This window comes from Spinacia oleracea, chromosome 6, assembly GCF_020520425.1.
Source record: "Spinacia oleracea cultivar Varoflay chromosome 6, BTI_SOV_V1, whole genome shotgun sequence".
NCBI classification, from domain to species: domain Eukaryota; kingdom Viridiplantae; phylum Streptophyta; class Magnoliopsida; order Caryophyllales; family Amaranthaceae; genus Spinacia; species Spinacia oleracea.
The window spans coordinates 104,741,443-104,758,993 of NC_079492.1; the positions used below are offsets into that span (position 1 = coordinate 104,741,443).

Consider the following 17,551-nt stretch of genomic DNA (forward strand, 5'->3'; position numbering starts at 1 on the left):
AAAATCACTGATGCATAAATGATAGAGAAAACATACTCTACCTTTCACGCAAATAACATTATCCTGCATACACAATACCGTGAAAAGGGATTTAAGAAATATTCTGAACTTATATCTTGTCTCCTTGTGGCTGAGCAAAATAACGAGCCATTGATCGATGAAAAATCATGAATCACGTCCAACTGGTTCTACCCCATTCCCTGAAGCGAATGTGACATCCCATAATGGGAAAGAAAAATATCATGCCAACAATAGTGGTCGAGGACGTGGTCAAGGACGTGGACGTGGATATGGATATGGTCGAGGCCGAGGCCGATGTGGTTCTTTCAAAAACTCGTATCCCCACCAGAAGTGGGACAATAAAGATGGTAACAAACAAGAGAAAGATAAAAGCGAGAATGTGACCAATGTATGTTATCGATGTGGAGGAAAAGGTCATTGGTCTCGTACATGTCGTACACCAAAACACCTGGTTGAGCTCTATCAACAATCATTAAAGCAAAAGGGAAAGAAAGTAGAAACAAATCTTGTGTATGAAGATGGCGAAGGTGACTTTGATTGTGGCGATACAAATCACCAGGAAGTTGCTGATTTCCTCATTACCCCTGAAGGGAATAATTAATCATTAGAGTCGTTTATGGTCATTTAAGAATAAAACTTTGTTTTCTTGGATTCATGTTATTTTATGTTTGATTTTATTTGTTTGAACTATGATTTTGTGTGGCATTGATATATATATATATATATATATATATATATATATATATATATATATATATATATATATATATATATATATATATATATATATATATATATATATATATATATATATATATATATATATATCTAATTATTCTTATATATTATTGTTATTTCATTTATTTGAAGAACATGAATACCCCTCAAGTTCAGTTAGCAATGAATGGTGAAGATCTATGCTTAGCAGATAGTGGAACTACTCATACCATACTGAAAAGCAAGAGATATTTATCTCATTTGACAATGAAAGAAACTAGTGTGAGTACTATATCAGGTAGTACAAAGATAATTGAAGGCTCCGGAAGAGCAAATATATTATTGCATATGGGAACGAAATTTGAAATCATTGATGCATTATATTCTCCCAAGTCTCAAAGAAATTTATTGAGCTTTAAAGATATTCGACATAATGGATATCACGTTGAGACAATAAGTGAAGGAAATTTTGAATACCTTCACATCACAGGTATTACCTAAGGCACTAAGCATATTTTGGAGAAATTACCTGCATTCTCCACTGGTTTGTACTACTCTAAAATCAATACAATTGAAACATATGCTACAGTAAACCAGAAGTTTACTGATAATTTCACTGTTTGGCATGACCGGTTGGGCCACCCCGGTTCAATAATGATGCGAAAAATAATTAAAAATTCATGTGGGCATTCACTGAAGAACCAGAAGATTCTTGCTAATGATTTCTCATGTGCTGCTTGCTCACAAGGCAAGTTGATAGTACGACCTTCATCAGGCAAAATAAATTTTGAATCTATCAATTTTCTGGAATGTATACAAGGAGATATTTGTGAGCCAATTCACCCATCGTGTGGAACATTTAGATATTTTATGATTTTAATTGATGCATCTAGTAATGGTCACATGTATCCTTGTTATCAACTCGCAACCTGACATTTGCGAGACTACTTGCTCAGTTGATTAGATTACGAGCACATTTTCCGGATTTCCCTATGAAGGGAATTCGTCTTGATAATGCTGGTGAATTCACTTCTCAAGCCTTTGATGATTATTGCATGTCCATTGGGCTAAGTGTTGAACATCCTGTAGCACATGTTCATACACAAAATGGTCTAGCTGAATCATTAATCAAACGTCTCCAGTTGTTTGCCAGACCATTACTTATGAAGTCCAAACTCCCAATCTATGCTTGGGGACATGCTATATTACGTGCAGCAGCATTAATTCGCATCAGACCAACGAGTAATCAAAAGTTCTCCCCATCACAATTGGTTTTTGGTCAGGAACCAAATATTTCCCATCTGAAAATCTTTGGATGTGCTGTATATGTACCAATTGCTCCACCACAACGTTCTAAGATGGGCCCTCAAAGGAGGTTAGGAGTATATGTTGGATTTAAATCCCCATCAATAATTAAATATCTATAGCCATCAACAGGGGATCTATTTAAGGCTCGATTTGCAGACTGTCATTTTAATGAGTCAGTATTCCCAACATTAGGGGGAGAAAATAAACAGCTGGAGAAGGAAATCAGTTGGAATGAATTATCAGTGTCTCATCTTGATCCTTGTACTAAACAATGTGAATTAGAAGTACAAAAGATAATTCATTTACAAAGCTTAGCAAATCAATTGCCAAACGCATTTACTAACCCAAATAGAGTGACCAAGTCACATATCCAGCTGTAAATGCTCCAATTAAAATTGATGTCCCAGCAGGACAATATCAAACTGCTAGTGAGTCTACAGCACGCCTGAAGCGTGGTAGACCTATTGATTCCAAAGATAAGAATCCTCGTAAAAGAAAAGGAGCGACGATTGATAATGGCCAGAACGAGGAAACAAAGAATTTTGAAGAATCTCTAGAAGAGACTTTAGACATGACGAATGAAGAAATTCAGGTACCTGATAATGAAGAGATCTCAACTAATTGTGTCATGTCTGGAATAAAATGGAACCGAAATAAAATCGACGTCGATGAAATTTTTGCATGCACTGTAGCAGTTGATGTTATGATGAAAATGAGGATCAAGAACCAAAGTCTATTGAAGAGTATACACAAAGTGATAATTGGCCAAAATGGAAGAAAGAAATTGAGGCAGAATTAAAATCTCTTGCAAAGAGAGAAGTATTTGGACCAGTAGTCCGTACACCTAAAGGTGTAAAACCAGCGGGACATAAATGGGTCTTTGTGCGAAAGAAGAATGAAGATGGAGAAATTGTGCGATACAAGGCACGTTTAGTTGCACAAGGATTCTCACAAAGACCTTGAATCGATTATGAAGAAACATACTCTCCTGTGGTGGACGCAACTACTTTCAGATTCCTTATCAGTCTGGCAATTAGAGAAGGACTTGATTTATGTTTAATGGATGTAGTCACGGCCTACTTATATGGGCCACTGGACAATGACATTTATATGAAAGTCCCAGAAGGATATAAACTGCTAGAAGCAGCAAATTCTAGTTCTCGAGAACATTACTGCATAAAATTAAATAGATCTCTTTATGGATTGAAACAATCAGGGCGTATTTGGTATAATCGCCTAAGTGAGTACTTGTTAAAGAAAGGATATAAGAATGACCTCATCATTCCATGCATTTTTATAAAGAGATTTGGAGCAGGATTCGTAATAATTGCAGTGTATGTTGATGATTTAAACACGGTTGGGACTCCTGAAGAGATATCACATACAGTGGAATATTTGAAGAAAGAATTTGAGATGAAAGATCTTGGAAAGACAAAATTTTGCTTAGGGCTACAAATTGAGCACCTAAAGAATGGAATCCTTGTGCATAAAACAACATACACAGAAAAGGTACTGAAAAGATTCTCTTTGGATCAAGCACATCTGCTGAGTAGCCCAATGGTTGTAAGATCACTAGATGTGGATAAAGACTCATTTCGCCCTCGAGAAAACGATGACAAAATCATTGGTCTTGAAGTACCATACTTAAGTGCAATAGGGCATTGATGTACCTTGCTAGTCATACGAGACCCGACATATCATTTACAGTAAATTTGTTAGCAAGGTTTAGCTTATGTCCAACTCGAAGGCATTGGAATGGGATAAAACATGTACTTCGTTACCTCAAAGGAACGAAAGATATGGGATTATTCTTTTCTAACCAGACCAAAGAAAACTTAATTGGTTTTGCAGATGCAGGTTATTTGTCTGATCCCCATAATCCTCGATCACAAACATGATATGTTTTCACATGTGGTGGTACTGCCATTTCTTTGGCGTTCCATGAAGCAAACTATTGCAGCCACTTCTTCTAACCATGCAGAAATTTTAGCTATCCATGAAGCTAGTCGTGAATGTGTATGGTTAAGGTCTGTAATTCAACATATACGAGAAGATTGTGGCATATCCACAGGGAAAGAAGCTCCAACGGTTATGTATGAGGATAATGCAACATGCATTGCACATCTCAAGGATGGATATATCAAAGGTGATAGAACAAAGCACATTTTACCAAAATTCTTCTTCACCCATGACCTGCAGAAGAATGGTGATGTACAGGTTCTGCAGATTCGTTCAAGTGAAAATTTAGCAGACCTATTTACCAAGGCGCTTCTAGCTGCTACTTTCAAGAAATTAGTTTACAAGATTGGATTGCATCGTCTCAAAGACCTCAAGTTATGTAATCATGAGGGGGAGTAGATGCGCGCTGCACTCTTTTTCCCTTAACCATGGTTTTTCCCACTGGGTTTTCCTGGTAAGGTTTATAACGAGGCAGCATCGTTCGCGCATTAGGAAATATTTTATTTTAAGAGAGAAATTTTATTTTTGTATAATGGACATCCAAGGGAGAGTGTTATGAAATATAATATGGATGTCAATTATACCCCCATCAATGTTTCCGGAATATTCTAGGGTTCAGTAAAACCCTAACTATTGTATCCTATATATACCCGGTACTATATGGAATAATACAGACAACACTATTCTCTCTCTTACTCCTCCTGTTTATTCACAACAAAAAACAGAAGATGATATAGTAGGATTTAGCAAATTGGAGATTTTGGGGGTTTTCTCTGCTTTTTAGAGTCATGGGCTTACTATTCTAGAAAACCAAATAAACCAAAATGGAGGAAAAGCCGGAAAAAAAGGGAAGTGAGATTCTATCCCCTGACCTTCGGTTTAGGAATGGCAATGGATCGGACTCGGGATGGATGTAGTAAAATCCATATCCGATCCATTTAAAATTCGGACTCCAAAATTGCATCCATATCCAACCATTTACAATTCGGACTCTAAATTAAATTGCATCCATATCACTAGAGGAAAAAAGCTCAAGTGCGGGGTTTTACATGTGCAGCACATGGCATGCCCGCACTTGATGTTTCTCAAGTGCTGCCAATTTGAAAAATGAGCCCGCACTTGACTAATTTGGTGCTGCCAATTTTAGAATATGAGCCCGCACTTGACAAACTTGGTGCTGCCAATTTTGAAAATGAGCCCGCACTTGACATATTTGGTGCTGCCAAATTTGAAAATGAGCCAGCACTTGGCATAGAAATGGGCAGCACAAGCATAAAAATGAGCCACACTTGATATATAAATGAGCCGCACTTGGCCTATAAATGAGCCGCACTTGGCTTATAAATGAGCTGCACTTGATCAAGATTTGTTATATAACCGATTTCCCTGCTACATATATTATACAATTGGACCACGCCACTGATTAACCTCCATACATCACATAAAAAGTATCCAATTATATAGATAATTAAATTAAATAGTATATAATTGTAACTCTAAAAGTAGATTACATTTCAATCATATGAAAAACTAGCATCCATAATCTAAGATTCATTACAAGAAAATATCAAAGATAATCACTAGTAATGAAGTTTGTCAACTTGTCTCGAACTTCATTTATCCCCCACGGTGGTGAAAGGCTGCTCCCCCGGATTGTTGAATACCTTAACAGAATCGACCATCAAAGAAAATATAAATACTTTAGTTATATTATAAATAGTGTATCGCATAATAAAATAAGACTTAATTTGCTCCTAACAATGAAATAATGAACCGTATAATAACAAAAATGACTTATTTCAGTCCGAACTTTCAACTAATGAACCTAAATGAGTATTTTGAACCCTTTACATGTTTAACATACTTAGTTTTATGTTTCAAATACTCATTCTAACCTACTTTAGTAAAATTATGCACATTTAAGGCTCGTTTGATCATTATAGGCCACATTTTGACTAATATGACTACTTTGATTTCAACTTTTAACCAATGAACCTAAATAAGTATTTTAAACCCTTTACATGTTTAATACATTTAGATTTATGTTTCAAAGACTCATTATCATCCACTTTGGTCAAGTTATGCACATTTAAGGCTCGTTAGTTCAATATAGTTCATATTTTGACTAAAATGGCATATTTCGCTCCCAACTTTCAATTAATGGACTTAAATAAGTACTTAAAACGCTTTACATGTTTAATACACTTATTTTTATGTTCCAAAGATTAATTATCATCTTCTTTGGTCAAGTTATGCACATTTAAGGCTCGTTTGATCTTTATAGGTCACATTTTGACTAAAATGACTTATTTCGATCCGATCTTTCAAATAATGAACCTAAATGAGTATTTTAAACCTTTACATTTTTAATACAATTATATTTATGTTTTAAAGACTCATTATCACCTATTTTGGTCAAGTTATGCACATTTAAGGCTCGTTAGTTCAATATAGTTCATATTTTGACTAAAATGGCTTATTTCGCTCCTAACTTTCAATTAATGAACTTACATAAGTATTTAAAATGCTTTACGTGTTTAATAAACTTAGTTTTATGTTTAAAAGACTCATTATCACTTACTCTGTTCAAGTTATGCACATATAAGGCTTCTTTGATCGTTATAGGTCACATTCCAACTAAAATTGCTTATTTCGCTCCCAACTTTCAACTAATGAACTTCATATAAGTATTTTTAGCCCTTTACATATTCATTAGACTTAGTTTAATGTTTAAAAGACTCACTATCACCTACTTTGGTCAAGTTATTCACATTTAGGCTCGTTTGATCATCATAGGTCACATTTTGACTAAAATGGCTTATTTCGCTCCTAGCATTCAACTAATGAACCTAAATGATTATTTGAAATCCTTTACATGTTTAATACACTTAAATTTATGTTTAAAAGACTTATTATCACCCACTTTGGTCAAATGATGCACATTTAAGGCTCGTAAGTTCAATATAGTTCATATTTTGACTAAAATGGCATATTTTGCTCTTAAATTTCAGTTAATGAACTTAAATAAGTATTTAAAATGCTTTAAATGTTTAATACACTTCGTTTTATGTTCCAAAGATTCATTATCGCCTACTTTGGTCAAGTTATGTACATTTAAGGTTCGTTTGATCATTATATGTCACGTTTTGACTAAAATAACTTAATTCGCCCCAACTTTCAATTAATTAACTTAAATAAGTATTTTAAACGCGTTAGATGTTTATTATACTTAGATTTATTTTTCTAAGACTCATACTCACCTATTTTGGTCAAAGTATGTACATTTAAAGCTTGTTTGATCATTATAGGTCACATTCTAACTAAAATGGCTTATTTCGGTCCTAAATTTCAACTAATGAACGCTAATGAGTATTTTAAACCCTTTACATGTTTTATATACTTAATTTTAATGTTTCTAAGACTTATCCTCACCTACTTTGGTCAAATTATGTATATTTAAGGAATGTTTGATCGTTATAGGTTATATATGACTAATATGGCTTATTTTGCTCACAACTTTCAACTAATGAAGCTATTTAAGCATTTTAAACCATTTACAAGTTTAATATACTTATTTTTGTATTTCTAAGACTCATTCTGACATACTTTGGTCAAGTTATGAACATTTAAGGCTAGTTTGTTCATTATAGTTTTTTTTTCTAGTTATGCTTATTTGGGCTCTTGTCTATTTGAGTTGCTTTAACACACTTTCTTCCTATTTTTTGTCACTTTGGCAAAGTTGTTATTTGTACATTACCAAAGTTGACTTTGAGAAACAATATGTAAGAAAGTCCTATATATCTAACTACAAGTTCCTGTTTCTAGAATTCTTCAAATCATGAAAGAATTATAATACAAAAATACTAGTTATTGAGTTAAAATGTACCTTTTAACACTTCATAGTTAATCAAAGGTCTAATGTCTATGCAGACTATTTAAGAACAATTTACACATTGAATTTTATTGCTAATAGGTATGGTACAATGGTTCATGTAGAATGTTAAGTTATACGAAAGTGATTCCCCTGTGAACATCTTCATGTGTAGAAGAAATAAACATAAGGTAAAAAACAAAACCTGCTGATCTGAGACATACATCATCAATGAAAGAAGCACCAATATTGGTGACGCATAAGTGACGCACAACAGCAGCAGCAACAGTTCAAATCAGAGTGCAGAGCAGTATGCAGCAGCTGTAAACAACAGCAACAATAAGCAAAGCAGTGAACAACAGCAGCAGTCAAGAAGGAAAGAGATTATGTGTAAGGGAAGAGAAGGGAACATTACTTTTATATTGAGTAAATACCCAACTTGACCGAAAGAACTCAAGCTCAACCCAATCTTACAGATGCAACTCCTGGAGACTTGGCATAGTTCAAGCAAAGTAACGACAGTCCATGCCCCATAAATCCAATAGACTGCGAACATCATATAATTATGAGAACATGATCAGTTAAAAACAGACAAAAATTAAAGACTTAAACACGAATGTTTGTTATCTGTTAGAAAGTAAACTTGAGAGTAGAATAAAGAGACCAGCTTCCTGCATCAACTTGTGTACATATATCATGGAATAGCTGGCTAAATGAGTGATAGGAAAAGCGTTCTCTGCTTTTTGCTGCTAGGCCTACAACCAATTCATCATCCAGACCAAGATTGAGGACAATGTCCATCATTCTAGGCATCGAAACCTGCAAATATAAAATTCCTACATTTATTAGGGAAAAAAAAGAAAGAAAATCATCAACAACCTTCTACTGTTGACCAGAACAAAGCACACTTTCTAATGGCTAGTATGGCTCGAAATCATGTTCAAATAAACAAACAAGCATACATTCTAGTCCTAAAAAACCTCTTAAAGTCTACAACATGAACCTAGAGATTTGACTGTTAAAGAACTAAAGAAGTATGGAGTCCAAGTAAATGCAGATCCTAGGGACTGGGGAGTGAAACTTCAATCGAGAATTAAGAATGCATGATGAAAGAGACCACAAATACACCATGGTCTGCAAAAATGTTTCTCAATTACCATGATCAACTTTCATAACGAAGTTGAAAAGTACAACCATGATCTAATCAATTTAAACAGCAATATCAATGCATTAAGAAACTTATTACATTTTGATGGAAAACCACAAAATAAGGCACAAGCACTCTTAAATGACCATAAAGAACCACCATTAGCTCTCATACGCAACCAACTGAAGAACGTAATATACAGAATAACAGAAGGGAATAGGTAAAAGAAGGTACCAGCATAACCAATTGTCACCCCTGAGACGATCCTTCCCAGAACAGACAGAAAATAGAGGCAGATAACAACTTGCAAAACATACAAAACGAGAATGAAACATCAATCTGAGACACAAAAATCTTCTTCTATACATCCACATCAAATCATAAACAATGCTCAACAACTAATGCTTGGGCCATTACACAGTCAACACAAACTAATTACAGGAGCTTCAAAACATAGCTTCCATCACAATTCAGCCATAACAATAATTTTGAATACAAAGACACAAAAGCTTGTTAAATGAGTATAGTTTACAATATGATGGAATTTCTGTCCAATTTTTTTTCAACACTTGACTTTCATACTCATCCCCACTGTTAAATAATTCCCTAACAAATAACTTTATACTCTAACAATGCACATCAATCTAAATCAGCAAAATCAAGAAGAGGTATTAGAGAAAAGTGCTTAGTGACTCGCTGAAAAATTGACAGTCACTCATAGCAAGCTCAACGGGAAACGGCGTTAGAGGAACAGATCGAAAACGGTGGCCGAGGATAGGGTGACAGGGTTGCAGTGGCTCAGGGGAGCAAAGAGATAAGGACGAGGAGAGGAGCAAGGGAGACCGACAACCAAAACCAGCAAAAGAATAGCACCACCATGTCAACAACGACTTCGGCGGTGGAGTTCTCGTCGTACAACAACAAAAGAAGGGAGAAAATCAATTGAAATTGCTAGGGTTTGCCCTATTGGGGATTTTAATGTAATTCAATCTAAATAATGAAGTGGGTTAAGGAGATTACCAGATCGTGAGGAGGCAGGTTCGACGGCGCCACGGCGGTGGGGGAACAACAGCCTTGTTAGAAACCAAAGAAAGGGAAGGAGCATAGAAGTATAGAACCAGAGAATGGGAGGAGAAGTGGAAAATGAAAACAAAATGAAGGAGAAGTAGAGAACAAGAGAAGGGGAAGGACTGGAAGCGGGAAATGAAAAAAAATTGGGATAACTTTTTAGAAATATTTTGTGCGGCTCGTTTTTGAAAGAGCCCGCACTTGAGTTTAAAGCCCGCACTTAAACTCAAGTGTTGCCAATTTTCTAAAATGAGCCGCACTTGTGAAAATGTATTTTTTAATTTTTTTTTAGTGCTCTCAAGTGCTGCCAATTTACTAAATGAGCCGCACTTGAAGGGAAGTACATGACGATTTTTCTACTAGTGTATCCATATCCATATCCATATCCATGTCCATTTAAAATTCGGACTCCAAAATTGCATCCATATCCTAATCCGAATCCATATCCATATCTAAATCCGAATCATGCGTTAACTTTACTTACATAGAACTTGTATTTTTTTAATTTTAAACTATTAGAAATACACTTTTATATAAGGCGGATTTAGAAATCATATTTCTCATTTACCAAAATCTAATGAGTTTCTAATAAATAAATAAATTACAAATATATGCGTTTTAATCAAATATATTAGATTATATTGGGAACTTTCTTATATAAAAAAGTTATTTACGAAAAAACAATACACTTTGAATTAATTTCAGGTCGAATTTGCACTCGGACTCGGGTCGGATTCGGGTCGGAGTCTCTGCAGACTCCATATCCGATCCATATCCATTCGTATTCGGATATTTTTAATCAGATTCGGATTCGGACTTTTTTTCTCGGATTCGGATCGGATATATTCCTTCGGATCGGGTCGGACTCGGTTCGAATTCGGATGTGATTGCCATCCCTACTTCGGTTTGATTAGAACAGCAATAACCACTGCAGCGCCTGTTTTGTATGTGTCAAATTTCGCATTTACTTGTACGGAGTATTAGACAGTGTGCTCTGTTTTTATAAAACCTATTAGATTTTTATTTTAGCTAGTAAGGGTTCAGTTGAACCCGCTGAACCCTTACTAGAACCGCCACTGTAGGTAGTTACCGTAAGTTACCTTAATTGACAAATAAAGGCATACATATACTTGCAACCTAATGATCTTATTGTGACAACTTGATTAAATTATACTAGTTGTCATTTTTCACGTCCCGTGTGAATGCATGCATGCATATAAAATAACACGAGTACGTAATCCCCAGCCCTTTGAGTACAGTACAAAGCAAGTGTAATTTAAGCAGTGTGCCAAACAAGCTGCATATAAGTTGGTGCAACTACTAACTAAACTTTCGTACGGATGCATTTAGGAATTTTAATGAATGTTTAACATTGCCATATATTTCATACTAGACTTTAGCCCCGTGCGATGCACGGTTTCTATTAAATTGTTACGTTAAAATAAAACTCCTACGTATATATCAACTGCTATATTTTATATATTGGATTAACTTGATTTTTTATTTTTTTTGGATTGAATTTCATTTTAGATTTATTTTTTAATTATTATAGTGTTTGATTTTGGATGAAATTGTATATAATAAATATTAATAATTATTTAATAAAAATATTTATGTGGCACCTAATTATTTATCCACGTGGCATTCGACTTTTTAATTCAAAAATAATTTTGAAGTCCTATTTTTTATTGGATGAAACAATTAGATTTCCTACGTGGCGCTCTAATATTGGATTAATGTTTGATTTTGGATTGAATTTTATTTTAGATTAGTGTTTGATTTTGGATGAATTTTATTTAGATTTATTTTTTAATTATTAGAGCGTTTGAATTTGGATGGAATTGTATATATTAGTAATTAATTAATTAATTTAAATATCTACGTGGCACCTAATTAATTATCTACGTAGCACTCGATTTTTTTAATTCAAAAATAAATTAGAAATATTATTTTTCATTGGCCGAAACCATTAGTAATCCTAGGTGGCGCTCTAATAGTTCAGCAAATATGCCTCCTTTATATATGTATATTAGATTCTAAGCCGATTACCATCTGAATTTAGGAAAATTTGGTAATATTAATCCAATATTTGACCGATTTTCTTTTATTAATTTCATCTACGTCATATTTTTTTAATAATCACACCTTTACTACCGAACGACTTTTATTGGTCTTAAATGATCGATAACTGGTGAAAAAGTCAACCAGATGCTGATGAATTAATGATGATGACTGAATATATCGAGGAAGGAGAGAGAAAGTATGCTGTCACGTAGGGACATATTACCGCATACAACATGTTTATGACCTGTTGGGCCCAATAAAAGTCATTGGGTAGTAAAATGTGGGATTATCAAAAAAATATGTCGTAGGTGGAACAATAAAAGAGAATCGGCCAAAAATTGAATTAATATTACCAAAATTTCCCTCAATTTAAGATTCTTAAATTTTCATGCAACGTATCTTTAACTTATTATTTAAAACTATTAATCCGTATTAAAAGTTTCGTATCCTTAAACAATTAATTCTAAGCTACCAGCTTACCCAAAAAACTCATCCAGTCAGTTTCAGCTCATGCATTTTCAATTTCAGTACATTATCAGTTCCGGCTCCTACTTTTTCAATTTCAACTAACCTAATTAATGGCCAGTTTTTATTAGTTCTACTTCATCCCGTTAAAGTATGTTGCCAAATATAACATTAAGTCATTAATAATTTCGTTGCTCTCCTTTCGGAGGTTGATAGTATGCTTCCCGAATCACTTTTAGTGATTCATGAGGCTTGTGAGCAATTCACAAGTTATATGCAACCAATTCATGTCATTACTTCTCTTCCTTTCCTTTCTTGGCTATCCAAGTTTCACAGGTGTTCAAGGGAATCTCTCAAGGTTTACCAACCCAGCTACGACTCAATTTCAAATAAGGAAATCAGAAGCGAAATTAGCTTTGGCACGCTATGCATAATACGACGTTGTAAACAAAGTCACGACAACGACCACGAGGCTACAAGCGAAGAACATGCTACCCTTATGGCTTTTAGAAGCTTGTTGTTAGTGTTTTGTGTAGGTTATGTAAGGGGTTTTAATAACCCTGATAGTTTGTAGTTGTAGTTTGTAATAGTTTGTTTTATTTATGCAAATTAAGCCAATGTCAAAAAAAAAAAAACTATTTACCTATTAGCTGAGTCCATTTTACCGGATAATTAAATTGTTTAAAAATGATAACAAAATTCTTATTTAAAGGTGATATACAATAATATTGTAAATCAGATTAAAAGTTAATAGAAAATGCTTAAAAATTACCCAATACAAAGTATAATGTAAAAGTTATCTATTTCTCAGTAATATAATATTTCATTTTCACAAAAAATATTCCTTCAAATTACACTACAAAAAATGGTACCATTAACGACGGGAAATCCCATCGCTAAAAGTCAATAATCCTTGATTAATGCTGGGATTTCCTGTCGTGAACCCATCATAAAAGGGGCCGTCGTTAATGGAAAATCCCGTCGTTAAACCGTCGTAAAAGACATTTGCGATGGTTGTTCCCGTCTTTGTTTGGTTGTTAGCCCCGTCGCAAAAGGCTTTTGCAACGGAATTTTTAACCCGTCGTAATTAGGTTGTCGTTAAAGATACAAATTCTTGTAGTAAAAATCACTAATAATGTACTCCGTATAAATTAAGGTAATCATTTCACCATCTAAAATGTTTATCTATCAATTTTTTCTCCATAATATACAATATAATTAAGACATGTTCAAAGTTACAAGAAACTGTGTAAACGTTATCACGATGTACGATAAATTTATTTTACACTACCGGATGCGTGCAAAAACTTTTGAATTGATAAAATGAATAGAAAGTATATTTTCAAACTCTTACTTAAGGCCTATGTAATATAAAAGTTTTTTAATTTTTAGTGATAAATTTTTTCTATTTATTACAATTATCCATCCAATAACTAATAATGTACAAAGGTAATCATGTAACCCTTTGAAAAGTTTATCCATAAAAAAAGTTCATAATATAAAAAGTTTTTGAAATTTTTTTAAGTGACTAAAGCTGGATAAAAGTTAACCCGTATAAAAAATTTATTGTACACTGAATAGAGCAAGACTTTTTTAAAAAGCATTATTAAAAGCATCATCATTGGCGAGCCTTCATCGAGGCTCTTGCATAATTGTTTTTTACCCTACAGTGGCAAGTCGATCCTTATTTTTTAACCCATTTTGAAAATCAAATATCTAATGGTGGGACGTTTAAAAGTAATTTTTCATTTACTAATGAAGTATTTTTTTTCATTTTTTTTGGTTTCACAAACTTTCCTTTGCAGCACTACAAGAATTTGTATCTTTAATGAGAACCTAATTACAGCGCCTCAAAACCTTGTCGCAAAAGCCTTTTGCGACAGGGCTAACAACCAAACAAAGACGAGAACAACGTACCATCGCAAATGTCTTTTACGACGGGTTAGCGATGAGATTTTCCATTAATGACGGCCCCCTTTTTGACGGGTTCACGACAGGAAATCCCGTCATTAATCAACGATTATCGAACATTAGCGACGAGATTTCCCGTCGTTAATGGTACACTTTCTTGTAGTGTAGAGGAAAAAAGCATTTGAATAGAGTTATTAAAATGAGAATTGTGGTCATTTTTGATAACTCGTCCAATAAAGGCTCTTCTTTTAACAACATTGTTTCTCCTCGTGAGCCCCAATTAGCGATGATGTTAAACTAGAGCATTCGTTTATGTTGCTTAAAAGAAAGGCGGATACAGTGTCCTTCTCTTGGTGTGTCATGATATGTCTTCCAACTTTTAACTCCTCCTTGAAGCTTGTTTGGGTAACAAAGACCTTCAACGCCTACCAAATTCACACATATTATGACCTACAAATGCCTTGATTGATAATGCTCTTAATTGGATGTTTACACTTTTCTTTTTGCTTCGTTATTGCTACAACATTGAGGTTCAAACAATGAATATACAAGTCCGAATTAATGGTCACATATACGACTATACGAGTTGTCCTTGAGCTGAGCTACATCATAATTATAATAACAAAAACTTTTATGTGCCCCCGATCTACTATATATTCATCTAACCTAGCGCGTAAAAAGTGAAAAACAAAACTCACTCAAGGTAAAAAATTACCTAGCCCGAAGATAAAAGTAAACCCGACCAAAGAATCAAAGATATAAGTGAACCTTAGTCGAGGACTAAAGTTATCTTACTCAAGGATAAATGTGACCCTAACACATGAAAAATGTGACCTTTAAATAATGAAGTGCCTCTAATCAAGAGTGGATATGGTTGTTAGTTGTTACAAGTTAACTATGACCAATGCAACTCAAACAATGAGAATACACCAATACACAAGTGTAATATAGGTACGTAGTAGACTATGTGGGGCTTCAACCCCCACCATATACAATATTGTATACTCCCTCCGTCCCGGAATACTCGACCCGGTTTGACCGGCACAGAGTTTAAGGGACTTGAATTGACTTATTTAATTTAATAGGTAGTAGTTGATAGTGGGGTATTATTTTAATGTAGTTAGCGGGAGGTGTGTTAAGAGGTGGGGTTGGGGGAGAGTAGGGGTTGGATTTTTAATTGTTTTTTGTATGGAGTAGGGGGTAGGTGAGTTAATAGGGGTGGAGTGAGAAATAATATAATATTGTTAGAATATTTCCATTTTTAGAAACAGGTCAAGTATTAAGGGACGGCCCGATAAGGAAAACAGGTCAAGTATTCCGGGACAGAGGAAGTACTAATCTACCATTTGAGCTAATAGTCTTGAAAATAAGGTAATTTATAACTACAATAAAGAAAACTAATAACATAAATAAGGGTAACTAAAAGAACAGAACATGTGCGGATAACCTTACTATTTTGGACCGCCAGACAGTATATTATCGTAGATCAGCCTTTATGAAAAGTTTGTGTTATCATAATTTGCACAACCCAAACCCATGTAAGGCCCACAGTACACCAAGGGGACCTCGTGTCGGGTTATGTCTTGAGTATGGCCGGTTCACGGTTGTACTAGGTCTGGCATTGGCATAGTCCAACCTTGCTACACCGAAACACTTACCTAGCTCATGTTTAAGTTGAATAAGTCGTACATTAATTAAGATGTATTTGCAATTGCCAAAACATGTAAAATACCATGTTTAAAATGGAAGGAGCTAGGTCAATTATCTTTGTAATGAATTACTCCATAATATTATTATTATTATTATTATTATTATTATTATAAAACGTTACAAGCTTAACAAGCTACAAAGATCAAATGAACTACAAGAAGTTGGAGGGGAGCCGAGATACAATCTGGGCCCCCACTCCTCTAGCTATGGCGAACCCGATCCTGCTGAAAATGTGGGCAGCTGCCCGTGCCCCAATGTCTTGAGCCCTAGAGTACGTCTGGACCCGCTTCAGCAAAGAAACAGCCCCTTTCTCTAATTCCCCAAAAGAAGAGAAGGAAAAAGGAAAGAAACCGTAACCCAAAGCTCTACAACGTGCCCCATACTTATCCTGCTTCCGCTGCGCTGCAACCGCCACAACCCGACCCGGAACGAAGCCTGACAACCCAGATTGCGTCATAGGGGAAGACCCAGTCAAGTCAACACACACATCCAAACCGCCATCCCATGAGTAAAGCAGTATATCTGCAGGACGAAGAGCTCCATCACTCTCACTAGTCAGCCCAACATCAACCTCCTTGCGAGCAGAAATTCCCGACCGATAGCAAATATCCAAAAGGGTATCACGAACAACATTATGCCGATGTTTGATACCCACAATCCCAGCACAAGACACGGCATGATCCCCATAAATGTCCCCGTCGAAAACCCGAGAGCAAGCGGAACACGGCGTCGAATAAGAGAACAACGGAATACCCAACCGATAGCAAAGAACCGAACGATAAGTCTTACCGTTCATAGTCTGGCCTAACCCCGAGATGGGGACTGCCCGCAACCAAGCCGAGGAGTGATCCCCCTGCTGTGATTTCCATAGGGCAACAAGACGCGAAGATAAGGAGTAGGCGGATTCCGCATCAGCAGTAACCTTCGTGAAATATATGTCTGCCAATTTCTTCATGAGTCTGGGGGCAGCGATCTCACTAGGGCTACGCATAAGGTCGGTCTCCACGGTCCTATTGAAAAGACCAAGAGCATCGTCAAAGGCCGGTCCCGGACCATCAACACCTGAAAGCCGAAGAAGCGAATCCTGCAAACCAGAAGACTGCAAACGGGATGCAAGAAAAGCATAATGCCGAACATCACCAGCTGAATAAACACCCAATCCTCCATAAGAATAAGGCAAGGTGGAAAGGCGCCATTGCCAGTCACCGAACCCAGGTCCCGAAGCAGCCACGATGCGCTCTAAAGAAGCCCGCAGAGCCACATCAAAAGATAATTGGGCCGCTTCGAAAAGATGAGGCGGACAAGTGCGC

The 17,551-nt window shown here is 35.4% G+C and overlaps 1 protein-coding gene and 1 long non-coding RNA gene across 5 annotated transcripts; one reads left to right on the forward strand and one right to left on the reverse strand.

Moving 5' to 3' along the window:
• Window positions 1-157: 157 nt before the first annotated feature.
• Window positions 158-622, forward strand: LOC110781291 (uncharacterized). Its single transcript, XM_021985507.1, has one exon. It carries the CDS (start codon window positions 158-160, stop codon window positions 620-622), a length of 465 nt encoding a protein of 154 aa, XP_021841199.1.
• Window positions 623-5,470: 4,848 nt separating this feature from the next.
• LOC110775146 (uncharacterized) lies at window positions 5,471-10,234 on the reverse strand. Of its 4 annotated transcripts, XR_002529650.2 has the most exons (6): window positions 10,044-10,234; window positions 9,258-9,326; window positions 8,541-8,695; window positions 8,292-8,422; window positions 8,101-8,197; window positions 5,471-5,669 (listed from the first exon to the last, which is right to left on the reverse strand). It is a non-coding gene; the product is annotated as an uncharacterized lncRNA (long non-coding RNA). The 4 variants fall into 4 exon arrangements; XR_008924118.1 differs by having other exon boundaries at window positions 8,082-8,197; window positions 9,258-10,234; XR_008924117.1 differs by having other exon boundaries at window positions 9,258-10,233.
• Between the last annotated feature and the right edge of the window lie 7,317 nt (window positions 10,235-17,551).

Bases quoted from the DNA above. Each gene is read 5' to 3' on its own strand.
- LOC110781291 (XM_021985507.1), top strand. From the start codon at position 158: ATGAAAAATCATGAATCACGTCCAACTGGTTCTACCCCATTCCCTGAA.